This window comes from Aulonocara sp. 'chitande type north' Nkhata Bay, linkage group LG17 (assembly GCF_057382095.1).
Source record: "Aulonocara sp. 'chitande type north' Nkhata Bay isolate Kocher_YH1m ecotype deep benthic linkage group LG17, A_spYH_male_GT1.1, whole genome shotgun sequence".
NCBI classification, from domain to species: Eukaryota; Metazoa; Chordata; class Actinopteri; order Cichliformes; family Cichlidae; genus Aulonocara; species Aulonocara sp. 'chitande type north' Nkhata Bay.
In genome coordinates, this window is record NC_141360.1 from 30,034,647 (window position 1) to 30,056,481 (window position 21,835).

The 21,835-nt window shown below is 40.1% G+C and overlaps 1 protein-coding gene across 1 annotated transcript in view; it reads left to right on the forward strand.

Moving 5' to 3' along the window:
* The first annotated feature begins 1,718 nt into the window (after positions 1-1,718).
* Positions 1,719-21,835, forward strand: part of LOC147310333 (protein O-mannosyl-transferase TMTC2-like) — a 69,489-nt gene continuing 49,372 nt past the window's right edge. The window contains exon 1 of the mRNA XM_086268060.1: positions 1,719-2,131. Coding sequence (XP_086124186.1) covers positions 2,049-2,131 — 83 coding nt within the window. The 5' untranslated portion in view covers positions 1,719-2,048. The remainder of the gene's footprint in view (positions 2,132-21,835) is intronic.

Here is a 21,835-nt window from a genome sequence, read left to right on the forward strand (position 1 = left end):
GAAAGTGCTAAGAAATTATTATCTGTTATCCCCTTGCAGCATGAGAATGGCGTTTGAATATATACAAATTATATATTTTCATATTAGGCAAAACATGTTGAAACAGAAAAATCAGTAAAAGGTAAAAACTACTGACAAAGTAAAGGAAAAGACAATACAGTGTGTGTTACTATCACATTGGGCCGAAACATGCCACAGGAACAGCTTCAGTGTACTTTTCTTTGACTCACATGGCACGTTTCTAGTCTTACTAACCACTCACAATGGTTTACACTATAAGCCATATTCACCTTACAATTAAATCTGTAGCAGTTTATCTATGTCTCACCAACATTTTACAGCCAATTTACAATCAAACTGTCTAAAATGCATGTCTTTTGGCTTTGGGAGGAATCCTGAGTGCCTGGAGAAAATGCATGTGGTTTGCATGTAAATGCAACATGCAAACTACACACAGGAAGGGCCCAGGAAGTATCGAACTCGGTGAAGCGGCAGTGCTACCAGAAAGCTGGTGATGGCAGAAGCCATAAAATATAATAATCTAAATTTTCATACTCAAACAATACAGCAACCATTTGTTCCCTTTGGATGGAGGCACTGTTTATCTACCTCTCATCCTTGGTTAGAGAAGACCGCTTCAAACACGATAGAACTGTGGAATTAAAAAATCATTCAAAGCAACCTTGTGTGAATTCGCCTCTATCCTCCACCAGTAGGATCGCAGCAGAGCTACTGAATCCCTAAGGGGGCTAAGGGTTGATGGTCACCATTCTCCCTTCTAAAGTCACATGAAGACCACCGCAGCAACCTGAATTTCAACCATTCAAATCCTATTTCAGATACACCATGTGGACACAAAAGATACTCATGGCCATTGTGATTTCAGTCTCTGTGCTCTGCATTTCAAAGTCTCAGTGGTAACAGTTTGGCAACTGACATGTTTGCTTCTTAGTGTCAAAAATTAGAAGGTGAAGTGGTGAGCTATGAGCTAAGGTTAGCGATCAGCTGTGTCAGCACAGTGGTCAATCAAAGCTGCTTTGGCTCTAATTTTAAGCTACAGAAAAATTCAAGAGTAACTTAAAAACTGTATTAAAGAGGCAAATTGGCTATGAAGACCAAACCCAGGCTAAAAACATGTAAATTTCACAGCTTTAGTGTGACATTTTAAAATGTGAATCTATAGAAACTGATTAGCTTTAGGATCATCAAGTGGCAACTGGAGGAACTACACTTTGATGTTTGCATCCTATTTTAGCTCCAGAGAGTGGCACTTGTTCGGCAACCAAAGCTTTCTTTTATTTTAATATTGTTTTTTTTTTGTGTGTGTTTTTACTCCCCAAAGGTTTGTTTTCCAGCTCACAGTTACATCATTGTAACACCATGTCATATTTTAGACTAATAATATTTACCGTGCCACACTAGAAGAATACAGAGGTCCTGACCTATGGAAGTCTGTTCCTCATTTTTGGTTAAAATTGGATTCCGTGCCATGAAATCAAAAATATAATCTTGTCATGGCAACAATCTGCAACTACCATTTCATGCATGACTCCCTGTTTATAATTGATTTGCAGTGTAGCCCATCAGTAACACGCAAAACCACAAATCCTTACTTCACTCGCCACCTTTTCTCCCTTTTCTCGCCAATGCAGAGCCCATTGCGCATGCTCACCCTCCCTGAAAACCACATGCGTCTCCCCGCTCTGCTCTCTCCAGTGCCAAGGCAGGGAGATGCTCACACTGAAGGCACCGCAGCACAGAAATGCGCACCGTTCCGAGCCGGACCGGGCGACAGCTGCACCGCCACTTCTCCAGGCTTGACGCGTTTCACAGCACAATGGGTTAGAGGGTGATAAGGGAAACTTTGACACACTTTGCATGACACGGGAAAATGCCCTGCGTTGCCTGTAGAGCTCTGCTGCCGAGCGGCTGAATTGAGAGCATAATAACAGAGACTTCAGAGAGAGAGAGACACACAAACAGAGAGACGAGGGGACCTGATTCCAATCATTTCTATCCCGGTTCCTCTCCCACTTTGGTTTTGAGAGATGATCACGGAGCTCGTGTGCACCGCCGTGGCTGTGGGTCTCTATCTGAACACGCTGGACGCAGATTTCTGCTACGATGACAGGTAGGTTTCGCCTACAGAGCGTAGCAGCGCCGCTGCCAACAACATCACAGCCCGCTCCTACACTTGTCATCTCCTCCGGGTACGTCGGCACGGAAGGGAAGCGGAGAGGGACGGGTCGTTGCTCCTGTCCGCATGTTTGCATGTGCTTTTGTCTGTAGCCTGTGATGAATCACCGCTTATTTGTCGGCTTAAGGCAAGACACAAAGACAGAGTGAGGGGGTGGGAGTGCACTAAAACCCAAGCGTTAAATAAATGTTGTAATATTCCTAAAGCATCTACTGTGCTCAACTGTGCGTTCATATAACTTGAGCTGCTCTTGAGTTCATATAGCCTCATGACTAAGTGTACGTCTTAATGTTCTGTGTTTAGCCCCACAAATAATTCTTAAGTATGATGGACATGATTAAAGTCCACAGAGACGCGGGGTTTATTTCCACAGTAAGGAACCTCACAGCTCAAGTTCAACACGTTGTGAACCGATAGCAGCCCTGGTCCCCTCGCCTGCATGCACATGCACTGCTTCTGATGCTCTTTGTGTTGCACTCATGCTTGTTCTAACAATGCCCTACTCTCCGGGGAATAAGGCTAATTTAAACCGGGAGTGATTTTGCAAATAGCTGAATAAACATGCCAGCATTTTAATAGCTATGGAAGAGCGATTAGAAAGAACCTCTGGACAGAGATGGACAGGGATCTACTGTAAAATGTAAAGGTGGACAAAACAGGACTCAAAGTTATGATCACTGTAAAGCAAACATACAGAAGTCTTATGTTTAGGGATATCTGCATCAGCAAGATTTATCTGCTCATTATTTTTTCCATTGACTCCTCTATTGTTTAGCCTATAAAACGCTGACAAATATTCACCTATTTTATACACTATATCCAATTAACAGCCAAGAGCCCAAATGTTCGTTTTTTAATGCTGTAAAACATAATTCTCCTAGTTCTGGAGAAACTGCAATTGGTCTTTATTGTCTTCATACAGTCTGAGAAGTAAAAAAGGAAAAAAGATGTGCGCAAACCAGTAAGATAGATGGTTCCATAAGCATAAGGGGCTCAACAAAATGCAGAAGATCAGATTAGGTGACACTAGGCATGTACAAAAGAGAAAAATGTGGTACATTTCAGGGAGTGGGTGTGCTCGCAATGCATCTGTGCTTGTTAGAATCGCCAATTCGTAATGTAAATGCCTGGGAGTTGCAGCACAGCTGGGCTCCTTTGAAAAAGAACATCTGGACAGATAGTTCCCCACTGACCTTGAAATACTGTATATGGCCATAAAGAGAGCTTGGCTCTGTGAATCCTGATATCAATTCATCTTCCATTATCAAGTGTTGAATCATGGGGCGAAGCTGCTGATATGCAAGGTATGCGGTAGGTTTCTCTGTGGATTAAAAGCATGAACAGACCGAGAGCAGGCTCCCTCCCTTATTCAGCCACAGCTCAGTCAGAAAGGTTGCTGCCTGGCTAGCATCTATGGACAGCCCTTAAAAGTCAAAATATCCCCCCACTTTCACTTTTCAGCACCATCGGTGACCCCTCTGTGTGCTGTGTTTGAGTAGGACGGAGTGAAGAAAAAGGAGGTGACGCAGCACAGAAACGTGCGAGTGGTGGTAGGAATAAATTTCGTATTCTATCTTCAGTTACATCGCACCTCGCCAAGTATCCCCCTGTAAAAATGCCCAGAGGTTCTGTGGCCATCGGCTTTGTCTGCACGGCATTGCAAGGTTGTCAAAAAGCCAGTCGGTGAAAGATTATCCGGGGGAACTGCTCTGCCCACTCCAGCCTACGCTTGCTCTTCATCCCGTCAGTGAAAGTTCAGTATCTCCCCCACCCAACCTTGTGTATTTATCAAAGTCACCATGGTAATTTACACTCTGGGGGACAAGAACTGGTGTTTTGGTTCAGTGCTTTCAGATGGAGGAGGCTGAATACCAATCAGAGGTCTGACATTCCCTGGTCGTTCATCAAACGGAGTCCTCTCTTGGGGTCAAGAGTCGTGCGCTCCCGGTCTCTTCCCTCAGGGTTTGAACGAGAGTTATGAGCAAAAGGTTAAGGTGGGAGAAGGATTGAAGTGGAGGAGAGTTCAACTAATCGTTCTGGTACGGAGCTCTCTGCAAAGACTGATTTGGTTGTAGTCAAGTTTGTCCCCTGGTAGGGAGCTTACGTGATCTTATCTTACCTTTAACTCTCTAATCAAATTCTCATTACATGTCACATGCAGCTCCTAGCATCCTACACAAGATGCTGAAGCAGATAAAACCTCTCAATTCAGGCACTCCGAGTTGTGGGGATGTTATGGCGTGTCTCTGCTTTTTCAATCATGTCAAGTGTTTTTCCTGGGCATTGCTCAGGGCCTGGCCAAGAAGTCTCTTGGCCAGTGGTAATCACAATGAAAAGCCTCTGCGTGTGAAATGACTAAGTTTTACGGGAGCTGGGAGGGGAGTTGAGCCAGGCCATATTTGACTCAGGGAAAAAGATCAAGACTTCTTTTACTGTAGGGCTTTCCTTGGGTTTAGCCAAATGTAAGGGCAGACTTTTCATCTATGGTTTCATCCATAAAAAACAAAATGTCCATAGTGGTGATGTTTGTATTTGTCAGATTGATTGCGTGAGAGATTTGGTAATAGATTGGAAAATGTATTCACCATAACCTCTGAACTTTCCTTTGAATACCCATCATCGCAGCTTTGACAAATGTGGCTCCGTGTAATTCTGACATCTCAATAATATTGATTTTATAACCACACCTTTTGACTAATGGATCAAGTGGCTGAATGGATGTCTTCACTTAGATGGCATTATTCAGCGGATGCCAAATGTGAGGCAAGGACAAGAGATAAATGAATGAGGAGAGAAATGAAATGCATGCTAAGTGGCTTTCAGTGTCTCCAAGAAACATCTGTGACCCCAGTAACGTCACAGACCCTCTGTTCAGCTCAGAAGTGCATTACGGTCCCCAAGGGGATTGAAGTGAAAACATCTTCCTTCTTTGTTTTAGCCAAACAGTTTCATCTCCCGGGGCTGCACAAGTTTGGCTACGTATGGATTTTGTTGTATGGCACAACGTGGTCCTGAAAAGTGCACTGTAAAAATCTCCATATTTTCAGCGCTAATTAAATATACCACACATATAGTGAGTCAAAAGAAGTGGCACAGTGAAGACTGAGGATCACAGAGTCTGTTAGTTGCAGCATCTGCTCCTTTTCTAGCTCGGGTTTTGTGGTTAACCAATAAATGCATCAAGATGAGATTGCCTTTTAGGAGCACCCTTTCATCATAGTTCAAACCATATAGCTTTGAATTGAAGTGCTAATGGATTATGTATGTTAATGATGCACACATTGCTTAGCACTGTGGAACACTTACTAAAACAAACAAAACTGCCTTGTGCACTTTCAGAGAAAACAGAATCAAATCCAGAAAATCCTGCTTTTCTTGCTTCCTTCTGTATGTAGTCACGTTGTGGAAGCATGCTCACTTAATAGTAAGGATTTTACATGTCTATGTGCTCAACAGCAGACTGAATCAGGAGTTAACTACACAAAAAGTTTTCAAGTATTTCTTTTGTCTTCTGTACAGCTGCCATATAGCCATTTTTTTTCTGTTGTAATATTTTTCTATCAGCTCAAACATAAACATAATGTAAACAAGATAGGTTACCTGAGTCTAACTGGATCTAACAGTTACATGTTCTACAGGTTATTTTTTGAGGGGAGGGGGGAGGGAGGCATGCCCTAGCCAGTCTGTTACTGAACATAGTAGGGATGTTGCCAGTACTGGTATTTGCAATACCTTTACTCAGACAAAGGGACAAAATACTTCTAATATTAGCAATGTATCTAATAGACCAGCATCTAGATCTGTTTAAAAACTTCAGCATTAAACAATATCCAATGTTCTGTCCTTCTTTTATTACCCTAAAAATTTATGTTACCCTTTTGCTTGAGACATCTGGTATTGCCGTTGTAAAAATCAGCCTTGAGGTAATTTAATGTGACTAACTTTATACCTCACAGTAGTGTTAGGCTGGTCAATGAGCAGCCTACTAACATTTCATTATGTTTTACTTCTGTCTAATTTTGTTACTTAAATTTTCAGTATAGGAGTTTGTGTTCAGGGATAATCGTTTTGTTTTGGTGTCAAACTGAGTACTGATGATTGTGTAGTTCTACTTGACTACTAAATTTCTAGGATTTGTAGAAGACATAGACAATATCAAAACTCAGTCAAGCTCTTGCTAAAGCAAAAAAATCAAACAAACAAACAAAAAAATCCTTAAACTATGCAAATACTGATGGTTACATAGTTTTTATATCAGTAACCTTTAAGAGACCACTGAGTCCACAGATCTTAAGCTCAGTGGGAGAAAGTTCCAGGGTCTGGAGGCCACTGTTGCAAAAGCTCTATCTCCTTTAGATCTCGGCCTTGTATGCTGCACAGCCAGCATGCCCCGATCACATGACCTAAGGGAATGTGTGGATGTAAAAGTTCACTGATGTATGCTGGTGCTCTTCCATGCAGACCTCTGAAAGTTTAAAGTTAACCAGAAATGTAACATTAACATCCAAAGTAACAGCAGAGTCAAAAGTCACCCCAAGGTTCCTGATAAAAGATTTGGTAACCGTGCAAAGGGGACAAGAGTTTATATTACCTGAGGCTCAAATCTGTTCAGAGCACAAACAAGGATTTATGTTTCCCCATTGTTAAGCCTTCCAACTTTATATATAATCTTAAGCACCTATGAAAGTCGGTGCATAAACAATGAAGGCCCCAAAACAGAACCTTGTGGCACACCCTGGCTAAGAGAACTGCAAGAGGATCTGTATATAGAAGCAGCCACAGTGAGCTCTATGAAAGCCAGACTAAAAGGAGGATCTAAAGGAGACAGAATGCTTTGTTTTTCCAAAATAGCTCCAAACCGTAGGTAGTGGGAGGCAAAAAAAACCCCAAAACTCTCCTCTTTTATATTTAGTTTTCAGCAGCAGGTATTTCACTTTTTCTGTCTTAACCTTTTGAAACCAGATGTCACACGCTCATGTGATAGTGTACATTAACAGTAGAACATGTATGCAGGTCAGAAGTGCCTTAAACCTGGTTTTTCTCCGAGGGCCACCAGATGGTGATAGTTGTGGTTGCAAAAAGACTTTGAGGCTTCAAAACGGGACTTTAGAAACCAGTGGGTGATGTCATGGTTGCTACATCTACCTTTTACGCTGTATATAGTTGCGACTTCTCACAGTAGAGCCTGCTGTATTGTTCTTTGTGAAGCTAATGGGATTGTAGTTTTACAAAATAAACATCATGCTGTATTCAAAAATGCTTTAAAGCAATGATTAAGACCCTAACCTCATCAGGAAGTTCTACTGGGGACATGGATCAAAGGAGTTAAGGGGCAGTTTTCCGTAGATGCATACAGCTGGACTTTATGTTACAAACAGAAAAGTCACCTCCTCCTCACTTTTAAAAAATAATGCACATTGAAGACATTTCCACACAAATATTTTCAAAAAATGATAACCAGGTCTTACAGAGCCTATTTGGCAAAAAGCATTGAAGAAAAACTTCTTTCGTGTGCTGTTACATTACCCATTACTGAAATACCTCATTAAAATATCCACCACCGCGGATGTGGTGACACATGGTATCATGACTGAAACAGTAAGAAACAATTTAATGTTTTGGAATAACTTATTTTTGAGGCTGAGGAAATGAAAAATTATAATTAGCACATTGCACAAAAAAGTCATTTCTAACCAAATGCCCCCTGTCACCTCTCGATCAAATCTGTTTATCATAACGGCTCATAATTATTATCTCTTATGGGTTGAGGCTCGTTGTGATCAGTTTCAGCCCACCATATTAAATGCTGCCAGGAATCCCGTTGCCTCTAGTGGAATAATTATCTAAAACATCTGCCCTAGTTGCGTTGAGGCTGTTTAAGTTACAGTACGTGCTTGGAGATGCTAAATATTGAGGCAAGAGGAAAGCTAATCAAATGATTGAACAAAGTCTCTTTTTCTGAACTATGTGTGGAGCAAGTAATCCAGCTGAGGTGAAACGGCCTGTGTCTGTCAGGAAGAGTTTTGAGTGTAAAATGCCTGAAGACAGAATTAAAGTGTGGTAAGGATAACTGATGAAAAAGGGTCTTTATGAACAGTAATTTGAGATAGTTTTGAGGCAAGGAACTTTTAACCAGATTTGCGTACTAAAGGATTTGTGCTTTCGAGGAGAAATGGGCAGACCTCATGAAAAGTGTGGTTTCGTGGTGAAAAAAAATCTTTTCTGGTAATGTGTCACCATCATATGCACCCAATAACCATTCACATATGTTTTTGCTCCCTAGCTTTAAGAAGTGTTGCCATTGATGTCTTGTTTCTGCAGACTCCTTACACTTGGGATGGAGACCTCAGACTATCATTAAAACAATAGGAAGGCAGGGGAAGGAGTCTCATCTTGATTACTTGCAGATTTAGTCAACGTAAGCACTTAGTGGTCGACCTTTAAGATATTGTGGCTTCAAAACTGTTTTCAGGCCAAAAATGAAGGCTTGGAGAAGTCAGGAAGTTGAATGGGGTGAATTAGATTTCCCCTATAGTGGTTGTCTAGCTCCACGTTTAAGGGAACAAATGGCAATAGATCAGCTGAAGACAGAGAATGAAATATCAAGGCCAATCTCCTTGAAATGGCATGAGCTCAAAGCTTTTACAGGAGTGGTAAATAAAACCACTTGCAGAGATTTTTCTTCATAACAAAGGGGCACTGAGACATTTTCTGTTGATCAGAACCATCTTATGAGAGGTTTTATTGATTTAAAGTTGTCATTGTAGAGTTGTAAGGTGAAGATTAAGTTTCCTTTTAAATCTTCAGTTTCAAGGTTACACTACGCAAATGCACACAACAATGCAAACAGCTCCATTTGCGTGATACTAGTTTATCTTAAATGGGTCACAATTCCTGCCTCCTCATTAAGTGATGTTGTATGAACTGTGTTCCCGGGTCCTCTACGTTGAAAGCGCTAGTCACACAGGCCTAAAGACCATTTAGCAATTGCCTGGCAACCAGAAAAAAATGTATTTTTCAGCTAGATGCGAGTGGATGTGAGAAGTTTCTGGCAGTTGCTGTGAAAGCAGTTGTTAGAGCCCTGGCCAAGAGACTGGTCAGGCACCCTGAATAACGACTGGTAACTAGGGGAAAAATGTGTGTTTCCCAACCAGTTGGGGAGTGGTTGTGGGAGGTTGCTTGCTGTTGCTAGCTCCTTGCAATAGCTTGTAATTTGTATGGTAAACATCTTTGCAAACATTCACCAGTTACTTGCTAGCAAAACTGTAAAAAGCTATATAGTTTCTGGGATTGTGTGACTACAGCCTCAATCTCTCATACTTTTCCTGCAGTGCTGTGCTACTTGTTTGTGATAAGGCCTCAATCCTAAGTGGACTAAGTGGACCTTTTAAGCTTTTCTGACATACTGTTGGATATTCATACCAAACAAAGCTAGGTTTTACAAAGGCAAGGCTTTCTTATTGTGGGATGTGCGACACCAGCCCCAGGGCACAGATTAAATTCAGTTTCACAGTCTACAGCAGTGCACACATTTACGCATGTGGTACAGTAACAATAACTTTAATACCACACAGATGGTTTGGGATCTGACAGTAAACAATGTTTTGTGTTCTGCACATTGTACATGTTGTCTGTTACACACAGATTTGTATGGTGGAACTCCCTTGATAAATGCTACTTTCCACTCGAGTTGGTTCTCAAGACTGCACACAGTCGCCAGCATTTTCTAACTGAAAAGTTTACCCTACTATCATAAACATATCCAGTCCGCTTCAGCCTTCTCTCATTTATTTATTCTGAACTGACATGTTCTTCTGAGAAAAACACTTGCACTGTTATTTTGTTAATACATTACTCCACAAATTTGCTTTTGGTAGAATTCTGGTCATTAATGAAATAAACTTTTGTTTAAAATCATTAATCAATTCACATACAGCATTTAGGTCATGGTTGTTGTTGTTTTTTTAAAGGCAAAAATGTCAAATCCTCAACTAATCTGATTTTTCAATAGTAAGAAACTAATGTATTCTTTCCCCAGTGTAATGATAAACTAAACGTCTTTAGGTTTACTAGTGTTGCTGAGTTTTTGCTAACTGATATTGGCATTTCTTGCATTTCATAGGTCAAAAAAATTAAGCAGATAGTAAACTGGCAGGTAAATCGGTGATAAACATATCTGCTTGTTGCAAACATGTTAAAAAACCGTCAGTACATTTCTCAGTGCCTTTTTCAAAGCTATTAAGGAACACCTAATATTTGTATCATGCTTGCACCCAATACAGAGACACACAAAAGAGATGGATTTGTTATTTTTAGGTTGTCCCTCCTTGTCCCATCAGATCCCAGCGATGCATGAGGCTGGTTGAGGCTGCTGCAGTAACCCTTGGCTGGCCTTTGTGCTCCACAGGCCGCAGTCGCCCCGCCTTTCTGCCAAGACAGGACCGCCAAACCTCAGTCCCACGACCCTCCCTGTGTACACACCATATGCGTATCCCAAAACAGTGGTAGCCACTGACAACTCTGCTTACAAGATTGCCAGCCCTCTGCACAATACACATACCAAAGGCACAGATTTGTCATGTGGCACTTATGCTAGATTTGGTAGGACGGAACTCTCAGGTTTGTAGATAAAGTGGTGAAAACATTGTCTTAAATTTATAATCTGTCCAAATGCGTGTATCCTCTTAATCTGAGACCCTTCATCACTGTGTTCAGCAGCATGGGGTTGAATTTCTACCACAGGGCACTAAACTTTTCTTTGTAAGCAAGGCACTTTTTCTGTGGCATTGGATTACTTAGGAGTGAGCATCCACATTCCCTCTTTACGCTGTGAGGTGGACTTCAAAACAAGTCGTGGCAGTTGGGGGGTAATACAAAACCAAACCGAAGCCGGGGATCACACGGTCACTCTTTCTACCATTTGTAATCAATAGCCATTGTGTATCATTTTTCAGTGACCGTTGAGTTTTTTCTAGCCCAGAACAGCTGTCAGGACAGTAACTCAAACATGCCTTTTTTCTCTCTTTTTTTTCCCTGCACTTGACAAAGCAGTCGTGTTTCAATACACATTGAAAAGTGAGTCTGAACCAAATCCCAACATTGATCACAATCTTAAAAGGATGTGTTCATGGATGTGGAAGGGTTTGTTTTTTCATGTATGGGGACCACTGACAGCCCTTCCCTTGTGATGAGGAAGCCGTCAGGAGATTGTCGTGTAAATGATTGGGCTGATGGATTATGCTTGTGGTTGGTATGAGCTGGGAGCTTGGTGTGGAGGCTTTTTTTTTTAAACTTTCTTTTTTCTCTATTTATGGTAGAAGGTTGCAATAGGTGGTTGCAGAGGGGTTTTGGGATAGTCTTGGAAACATATGACATGAGTTTCACTGGTGTTTTTGCTAAGGTTGGATCTCTCTCAACCAAATCTTAACCCCAACAAATAGTATAATGAATTAATTTAGAGGTATTTCTATGTGAGTGTCAACTCTTTCTTAATAAACACAAGCAAACAAAATACTCAAGAATTCAATCCTGCTGACCATATTGTGTTTTACAACTAAACAGCTACAGCTTATTGGATATTTGGAGTGCTTTTTATTTTAAGCTGGGTAGAAATTTCGCCAGAATATTATGACGAATAAATGTTCTTTTTATTTATTTTTTATTGCCAAACTGTTTTTCTGTTTGGGACATACCTAGAATATGATGAAGTAAAATGATTATGCCATGCGAGCTGCGATGAAACTCCCATTCATCTCAGCATGGTACACTCAGATTGCACTGTGCCTTAATTATTATTCCAAGCGCTTCGCAAAACCAGTAGAGATTCATTAGCTTGGCAGCCTTGGCACTAACTTAGCTTCACACATGGTCAGCTAATAAAAATATAGTAATATGAAAAAGGCTTTCTGGGCCCGAACAGGGCTGGCTGCAGATACCCAGTTTGTGTGTGGGGGAAAGTCAGTTTGTGATTCTCACCTCATAAAAACCTGAGACATGGAGAATGTGAAAGCTAGTGTGAGGGCTAGAGGGATTTGGGGTTCAGGAGAGATCATATGACAGCCCTGCTACCTTTACTCAAAGGTATAGTATGTGGTCCAGAGATGTAGCAGGAGTGAAGTGATTACGCTGAAATTTGGCATTTGTTACCTTTTATGTAATGGTCAGAAGCAAAGCCTCTAAGAGGTCATGATGAAGTGTTATAAATGTTTATAAGGCATATAGCTTGTTTGTTTCTCACCCAATGCCCTTGATTTACTCTGCAGAGTGAGATAGCCTTTCTTTGTTTCCTGTTTCCTCTTGATAAGTGCGAAAAGTTGAGAATCACACGAGATAATACAGACAGAGGAAGTGTGGACATCTCAATGCTACTGTGTTGTTTAGCCCCTGACTCATTGTGGTGTAACAGAGGGCTATTTCGAGGAGTGATGACACAAGCTGCATAATGAAGGGAAATAATATTATTATTGTAGCTTGTTGGAATTGAAAGCATTTTCTATTGTTCTTAAAGTGTTGGTTTATTCAGAAATGTGAAATAAGCATGGTTTGATCCGAAGCTGTTCTGTTTCTAACTAATTTCCTGTTTTGCCATATAGCTGCATTTTTCGGGTTTGCGGTACACCGTTTCAGTCAAAAAACACCAAGTCACTCAGGTTTGGCTCAGTTGCAAGGTCCTTATTCTGTGTTTAGAAGCATAAAGCATATCATCTCTCAAGTTAACTATCCTCTCTAATTACCAAGCCAAGGATAGGAAACATTTAAGCTAATTTTCCTATTTTGCACTGCCCTTTAAGCACTGTTCAATAGTCTGCTCACCCATTTTTACAGAAAGAAACTGAACTTATTTTTTTTCTTTGGAGTTAATCTTGTGATGGAATCACTGGCTGGCTTTGCAGGTATTGGGAGTTTTGGAAGATAAGGCGAATTGCTCTTTAAATAAACATGGCAGTTTGGACTGCAGCAAATCTGCATGATAATGGCTGCTTTGGAGATAAACCAGCCAGTCTCTCTTTTTCTTCAGAGGTGCAGTTTTAATATTCATGGATCAGTGGCTTTAGGAAAGGCTGTACAGTTATTGTGCTTTTATGACAAGCTATGACAGCTCTGTAATTTCTTTTAAATAGATTTTTGAATATCCTATACAGTTTAGCCTTTTAGTTAGTTTCATTTTTTAAAATCTTGTGGGCTGTATTGAAGGCCATTGAATAATGCATGCTTTTTATTTGGATAAGAACAAGACCAATTTATATGAGCTCTGTGATGTGTCTTCGCTTTCACTTTGATAAGAAGCAGACACCAGAGAACTTGGAATGTGTCGATACTATAATTGGTTTGCCCTTGATTAAAAGAAATTCAGTATTAAAGGCAATCAATCATGCCCTTTCATGTGAGTGTGAGCAAAGAAACATCCAAAGGTGCTGGCCTGTGGTAGATTTGTATCTGTGCTGTGTACACACAGCAAGCAGTCCGATTAGCAGTCACTGTGGAGCGTGATGGGCTAGCTCATCCGTCACACTGCGCATATTTCATCAAAAGATACACACAGACATACCCTCCCACCCCAAGGCTCCCTGTAACTGTGATACCACTTCAAGTTAGACCGTTATTGAGCTGACTGACAGCGCCAATTTAATCTATACTCTGTGGTCTTGCTGTTTTTTCCCCTACTATGACCAGCAGCATCTACTGATAAATAGTGTTGTTAGCAGAAGAAACATACTTGACATACTTGTTGGACAAACCAAAGACATCTGTCTAGGTAGCATCTTGCCATATATCCCTTCAGATTAGGGTGCATGCTATCATTTGTTTTTGAAGCAGATTGTTTCCTATTGAGAGTTGAAGAGTTGATACCGCTCTTGTGTTGCTACAAGGATTACAAACACTGCCATTGTGAAACTGGTTACGCCACGCAGTGGCAAACCAGTTGGATGCAGAAAAATGTGTAATCTATGGGCACATACAAAAAAAAGTACTATCACATGAACAAGGCAAACAAACAAACGAACAGAAAAAAACAAAACAAAAAACAAAACCCACCAAAAAAACCCCAAAACAAACAAAAATAGAATAAAATAAATACATAAATAAAAGGGGGGGCTGCATTGTGCGCAGTTCTTTTTGGCTTGCTACAGATAGTAGGTGGCTCTAAAGAAAGAAAGAGAAAAAAACCCCAAACACAGATAAAAGCAGTATTACATCATACTTCAGTAAATGACAACTTCTCCACATATTCAACAAAGGATGACCAGGTTTTGTAGTATTTACTTTGAGACCCTCTCAAACTGTATCTCAAATGCTCTATCTGCAAACACCTCATCACCTCTCTCACCCACTGAACAAACACTGGTGGACCTGAATCCTTCCATTTAAGAAGAATTAGCCTGCGTGCCAGGAGAGATGAGAAAGCCACTGCATTCATTTGATAAGAAGTTATCCCGTGTTGGTTTGGGAGTACACCAAAGACTGCTGTCATCGGATTAGGATCAATTGTTTTCCCACACACATAACCAAAACCGGTTCAAATCAGAGCAGGTCCAGAACATATGGCTCATAGTGGCGGGTGATTGCTTGCACCTTGGACATCTATCATCGGAGGGTGAATTCTTCAAGTTTATGCGGTCACCACAAACAGACAGGCACATGGACATCTGCATGCACCCTTGTGCTCACCGTCTGACAAAATGAATGTCACTCGGACCAACTCTTTACATTTGCAGTATATATGCAAGTGTAATCCTAACTTTACTATATACTCAATAATTGCAACATTATGGAGTATATAGCCGAGATTACAATAACTGCAAAACCATCTCGACAGGTCTTGCAGTTATTGCAATCTCAGAGGAAGGTGGTCTCTAGTTTACACTTTGCCTTTTTTGTACAAATAAAAAGGAATTAGTTAGCAGTTGTCGAGCTTATCCAGATTTTTTGTGCTAATCTTTGTGCTTTTTTTAATATATGAATCTCACATATATGACAGAAAATTTAAAAAGTATATAATAGTTTCCCTGAATAGAAACGATCCAATATATTATCATTAGCATGGCTTACAGGCAGAATCTGTTTTCAGGAAGAGCCAAGCTAGCTGGCCCTGTTTCTAGTTGTTTTGCTAAGCTAAGCTAAGCTAAGCAAATTAAAGTGTTTCCTTCATATATGTGGAAACATTAGAGAAAAGTTCAGTTTCTTTTTGCCCCCTTGTGTAATATGTATGTATTGAATAACAAAGGGAACAACTTGGCCACAGTCACTTGTAACCCAGTCTTCCATATACTTGTCATGATGTTATAATATGACATCATGTCTGCTTTTCCCTCCAGTCTATCTCAGAGGGGAATATGGTCTTTTTATAGTGTTACACAATGCGTTTTATGGTCTTTATAATAGAGTTTCCTGCAGCATTCAAACATAGCTATATATTTTAGAACACCTGCTGATAGTTTCACAAACTTGGATTATAATAAACCTCCTGCAGGGAAGGGAATTTAGCATGTTTTTGTGTAATCCACCAAATCTTATCAGTTTCATAATCCATGCACTTGCCAGTAGTCCACAGATAGTTTCATTAAAGGCTTCAAAAGAAGTCTTTAATGAAACTATCTTTGAATGACTTTTGACGACTTTTGCTTTGTCCAAACTTGAGGGTCAAATGGATGCTGTTTCCACTCTTGGGATGACTCCATTGGTTCCAGTGTTAAAGTTAAGTTCAGGAAAATAGTTTCATTGTACCAGCCGTGTTTAACAGATCACAGATCAGAATTTGAAAAGATCTTAGATAATTAGCACCGATCCTTGAAAAGAAGACAGATTTAGTTTGGGTTGGCCCCTGTGGTACCCCTCTTTAGCTGCCGTTTCTCTCTGGCTAATGCTGGAATGTGACAACTGGTCACGGCAGAAGAAAGAGGGGCCTATTCTGAATTGGATACAGTGCTGTATGGTCTGTTAGTGCAGCTTACTTGGCCATTACAAATTCTGCATGTGAATCTGACCACTGAAAGCTGTCAAAACACAGAGAAACTTGACTGGTCCAGAATGTGACACTGAACACTGTTTTCTGTAAGACTCGTAGCCATTCTTTACGTATAATGCAAATCCTCCACATTCTCAAAATAGCTGCATTTTAAAATTTGTGATCGGATTACAAAACGATTCTGGGGGAGCGTTATAGTGAATTTTTTTTCCTAATCAGAGACAGAAAGCGTTTGAGCAGAAACAGAATGCTGCTTTGTTTCTGCAGCTGCTCCCTTGGCAGCGCTGCAGCACTGCAATCCTCTACTGGCTCTGTGATTTGTCATCAGCAATTAAACTTGTCTTCATTATAATCTCGATTGCAGATCAAAACCGATCCAGTTTCTCAAAGAAACTGCAAAGTCTGAACAGAAGTCGTGTCTCAGTGGCAAAGATCTGTAGTATGATTATAGAATCCTCATAATTTTTTGATTAACCTTCAGGAATTAAAAAAAATTTAAAATACAATTTTTTTTTAAATGTCTGTGTGCTACTTTTAAGGAGAACAAGAGAGGGAACCTTATCCTTGGTGAAGGACAATAGACTCTGTTGGACATTGCAAGTGAACAAACTAGGCCAGCAAGACCGGAGAGGGAATCGGTGATGCTTTGTGTCCACACCTGGTGCTCTGCGTGTAAATTTGAACATGTGCATTTAAGTTACACAGCTGGACTTGGGTGAAAAGTGAGACGAGAACACTGGCAATCATTTCGGAGACACGACTCTTCGTGACCTGTCAACACCCATCTATTCCCCATAGAGAACAATCAATGCCAGGCACTGGCCTGGTCTTGGACCCACTATTACAATTCAAATATGGAAGGAGTGTTTCATAGTGATTAGTTTAGATGGCGGGGGGTGCACCTTTTTATAGGTCACTGTGCCAACACCTGGAGCTATTTGGAAGTAGGCCAGTGGAATTGATTGTAGAAGCAAAAGGTGAAGTGAATTAAAGAGGAAAAGGAAAGAGAATTTTAACTGCTGTTTAATATTATAGTCACAATACATACAATTTTAGAGTATTTGGATACAAAATTACAATGTAATAATTTTTTCTTTAATGGAGACTTCAGTTGCACAATTTAGTGGTAGACAGGCTGTACTGCTGCAACACTGTTTCTAAGTTGGACCCAGCTGCAGACAAATGGACATAAGAGAAAGAGAAAGACAAAATTAAGAAGATTAAAAAACTTCAATTAGTGATGCTTGATAAAACAGAAGAGTCCCAAAAATGGACAAAACACAAAAGCAAAAAAAAAAAAAAAACTACCCCAAAATGCACGGAATGATGAGGAAGACTCATGAACATGTGGGAGATGATGAAGGGAGGGAGTAAAGACTAAACAGAAAAAACTGGTGCAGTAAAGCCCAGGTAACCTCAAACAGGAAAATGCCAGAAGAAAGAATAGATATACTACTTGTGGTTATCAAAAGAACAAACAGATACTTGGATACTAATATCCATTTTTCAACAGTATTAAAAGCGGCAGTGCCATCTTCACCCCCTCCAGCTAATGCACAGCTTCACACAGAACTGCTGTAGACACACAGCCCCTCCCTTCACTAGCAGCTGAACACTTGCACAGCAGCACAACAAACCAGCAGCACAACAAACCCATCTTAAAGACTGCAACCCTGATCTTTAGGCAAAGTTTTGTGAGGGTAAAGCTCCCGATTCAACAACAATGTAGTGTTAAGCAGTCTTTATAAATATTAACTTGGCCGGTGCACACGTTCATTTTTTCCTACAAGGCTGTAGGTGAATACAATTGCTCGGACCAGTCTTGTTCTTCATTAAAACAATACTTCTTTTGTTAGCAATGTGTTATTGAAAATAATACCACATATAGTGTCTTTTATTGTAAGGCATAAAGATTGACGGTTTTGTATTGTGACAAGTGTAATATGAATATAACAAAATGCAGGTACCTCTGTTTTCAGAGCCTCACTGAGAAGTCAAAAGCTAATGTTATCTTAAAGCATTTCATATTCCAAAGCCAACAAAATATATATTCATATGTTATATATTAATATGCTTCTCCATCTATGATGCAGTCCAAAGGCTTCCTACAGGATTTGTCCGGCTGTTTGGTGGCCTGATTTTGCAATAATAGAGAGAACATTAGCCTAAATTAATACAACAATTTTAGGGACATCCCCTCCTGGATTGTGCCATAGACTTCTGGTTGATTAAATTGCAGTTTTAATTGAAATATAATTATAGACTTATAATTAATTAGGGTTTTTCTTTTCCAAGAATGGGCCTCTGGGGCATGACAACTCACAAAAACTCAATCAGTTGGGATAAAGTGTAAAGGAATAGTCTGTGACTCAGTGATGACCGTTTTATGAATAAGCATCTCTGTTATGCTTAATTAATTGAATTAACCATAACATTAAGCAATTAAGCATAGCATAACAATTAATTTGTAAAACTGGTTCTTTTTCCCCCAGTGCTCTTGAATTTGAAGTTAAACTAAAATTCCTTTAAATTTTCTTTTACATTTAAATAGTAGTTTGGGGTTTAAGTATAAACGCTTGTTTTCACATAGTATGAGGTGATAAAAAATGGGACGCAGCAAATTAAGACCTGAGTAAAACAGGCTTTCTTTGCTTTTCATGTTGAAGCAATAATCAACAACAACAACAACCTTGCATTTTACACCATATCCCCAGCCTGTACACAACACTGATTTATGCATTGTTTGACTAAGTCAGGGTACAGAGCTCTGTCCGTTTTTAATCAAGCATCACATTTATCACGGGATGCAGGCGACTCGCGGAGGCCTCTCTAATTACACATCCACAGTCAGACACTGTAATTAACTGTCGAGCCTAAGCTAGATGAAAAACTGAGAGGTGATTGGCTGCTCATTTGCTTTTTGGTAACATTGCTGGAGGTTGTTCTGGCTGGATCTTACTGGTGGGATGGAGGGTGTTAGAGTTGGCCACTGTTTCACTGATAAGAGGTGGCTGTGTGGGGAAACCCTATAAAACTCAGCATCCATTGCTCCTGTGTTGTGTTTCACGCTGCGTCTGCTGTTGGGCACAGTACCAAACTGTATGGCATATTTATTGGGTGAGGCTTAGCAGAATTCTATAAATTTTGCAGTAGGGCTCCCATCTTAATGTATACAGGATAAACACAACTCTGCATAAGCATTCCTGGTGGTCTGTGGGTGTTCATGGAGATGTAAAACTGTAATTTGCTGTTGAATTGAAAGGCTACACTTGAAATGCTAGCCAAGCCTTAGTCTCTATTGTTTTTCTGCATAAATGCATCTAGTCATTTGTACAACAACTCTATACAACTGGTCTGCAACATACTTAAACTGCTATTCTTCAAGGATGAACAGTTGCACAGCTTCTGCAATTCAGTCCGGTAAGTTAACCCTAACCCCTTTCAACATAAAGCTTTTATTTGTGCTGTGAGGGCTGGCCACTTTAAATCTCAACCAAGTCTTTCTGTTCACTGCACCTGCTCTGCTCCCCCCATAGAGATGTAAAGCATTAGATTTATTAGCAATTGATTTCTCATAGCCTTCCCGGTGGTGAGTCTGAGGATTCATCACAACCTTTTATTGACATCAGCTCTCAGGAAATGCTGCAGGGGCCCCAGCCACCATTTTTAGCTGAGGTGGCAGTGGAGGCATTGTAGTCAGATCACTTCGATTTTACGGGACAAGCGTAATGGGAAGTGATCAATCAATCACATAGATGGAGATAAAGACTGGGTAATCAATCTGCTGAAAAACAGACGAGGGAGTAACACTCTCAATGATTAGGTTCATGATCTTTTTACCACTAATTCCATATATTGACAGTGGGTTTTATTCAAGACTTTGAAAGTTTTAAACAAAACTTTGTTTCAGTGTTTAAAACAGTGAACAGCTCATCATTGTATCAAAAAAGTGCTGAGAATTGGATCACATCAATTGGTTTATAATAGTTTTTACTGTCCGTTGAGCATGAACAGAAGATACCAGAGGTGTGGACTCGAGTCACATGACTTGGACTCGAGTCAGACTCGAGTCATTAATTTTATGACTTTAGACTTGACTTGAAAAAATGTTCTAAGACTTGTGACTTGACTTGGACTTTTACACCAATGACTTGGGACTTGAATTGGACTTGAACCGGTTTACTTGAAAAGACTTGATATTTTACCCAAAATATAAAATTTAACATGCATATTATATAGAGATTGAAAATGTGACGTCATTCACGGGTAGAACCGCAAAGGATTCTGGGAACTCGTGGCAAGCGGTAGTAGCGCACGCAGGCTTTCAATTGAAATCAGTCACACAGCGATAAAAAGAAACACAAAAATGTCAAGAAGCCGTTGTATTATTAACTGCAATAGCCGGTCGCATGACAGCCACGGGAAGCCGACGGGTAAAGAGATCGGTTGTTATCGGATTACGTCGTTGAAGAGAAATTGTTCAAGCCATGTTTCCGAAGTAACAAAGACGCGACGGATGGCCTGGATTGCAGCCATTCAAAGATCAAATATAACGTCCCAGAACACTCCAGCTCACAGGTTAGTCTGCTCCAAGCATTTACACGAAGGTCAGTATTTTTTAGTAGTTAATACGTCATTTTCATAACATAATTAGTGATATAGGTTACAAGCAAGTCTGGCGCTGAACAGAAATTGTCGCGCTATGCTCCTTTGTTTATTGTGCATAAATAGTGAATTGTCCTGACACAATATTGTGTTTCGCTTCTGTTATTATGGTACATTAACAAAAACATATACTTTTATTCACAGGATAAAACAGGTTTTTTGTATCACTAATTGCCCAGTACGATTACAGCATACAATATTATTGTCACTGCTACATTTCTGTGATGCTACCAGAAATTATTTCCACTGCTAATTAATTACCCTTGAGCTCAAAGGTCCTATTAATAAACGGTTAACGAATGTGTATTTATGACGACAATTTGTGAGACTGGTAAACTTATGATACGTACGATGGTCTTTCGTTCTACACGGTGCATTTCAAGGTCCTGTACCCATCCGTCGGTAAACTGTACCTGGACTTGTTGCAGTGACCTGAAGTTACTAAACTTCACGAGTGTATGCACTCACTCCAAGAACCGTATGATTATAAATATGCATATAAATATGCTACAATGAGATAGCTGACTTCATCTAACTAGCAAATGTTGTCCAGGCTACGTTGGTGATGCAGTTCTTTTTAATGTGTATGATATTTTTGTCATGCGATTTTAAAGCCGGTCCTACAACCGCATCCAAGAATAACATGCAGCGTATCTCAGAACTGTCGGTGAAAATTATTCTTGGAGCTAGGTTTAATTGAGCTGCATTTTAAAGAGGTGCAATTTCACAATTTGTGTATATTTTCTAAGTTCACTATTTTGTCATGTGTTGAGAAAAACACAGATTTTAAAATTACATGGTCTAATATTTACATTTAGCATAACTGCAACATTATTTTTTCGTTTTTTTTTTAAAGACTCGAAAGGACTTGAAATTCAAAGTTTCAGACTTGTGACTTGACTCGGACTTTTACACCAGTGACTTGAGACTCGACTCCACAACAAGGCCAGCAATGTTGTGGGGATGGAGCTGGACTCCCTCAAGGTGGTGTCGGAGAGGCGGATGCT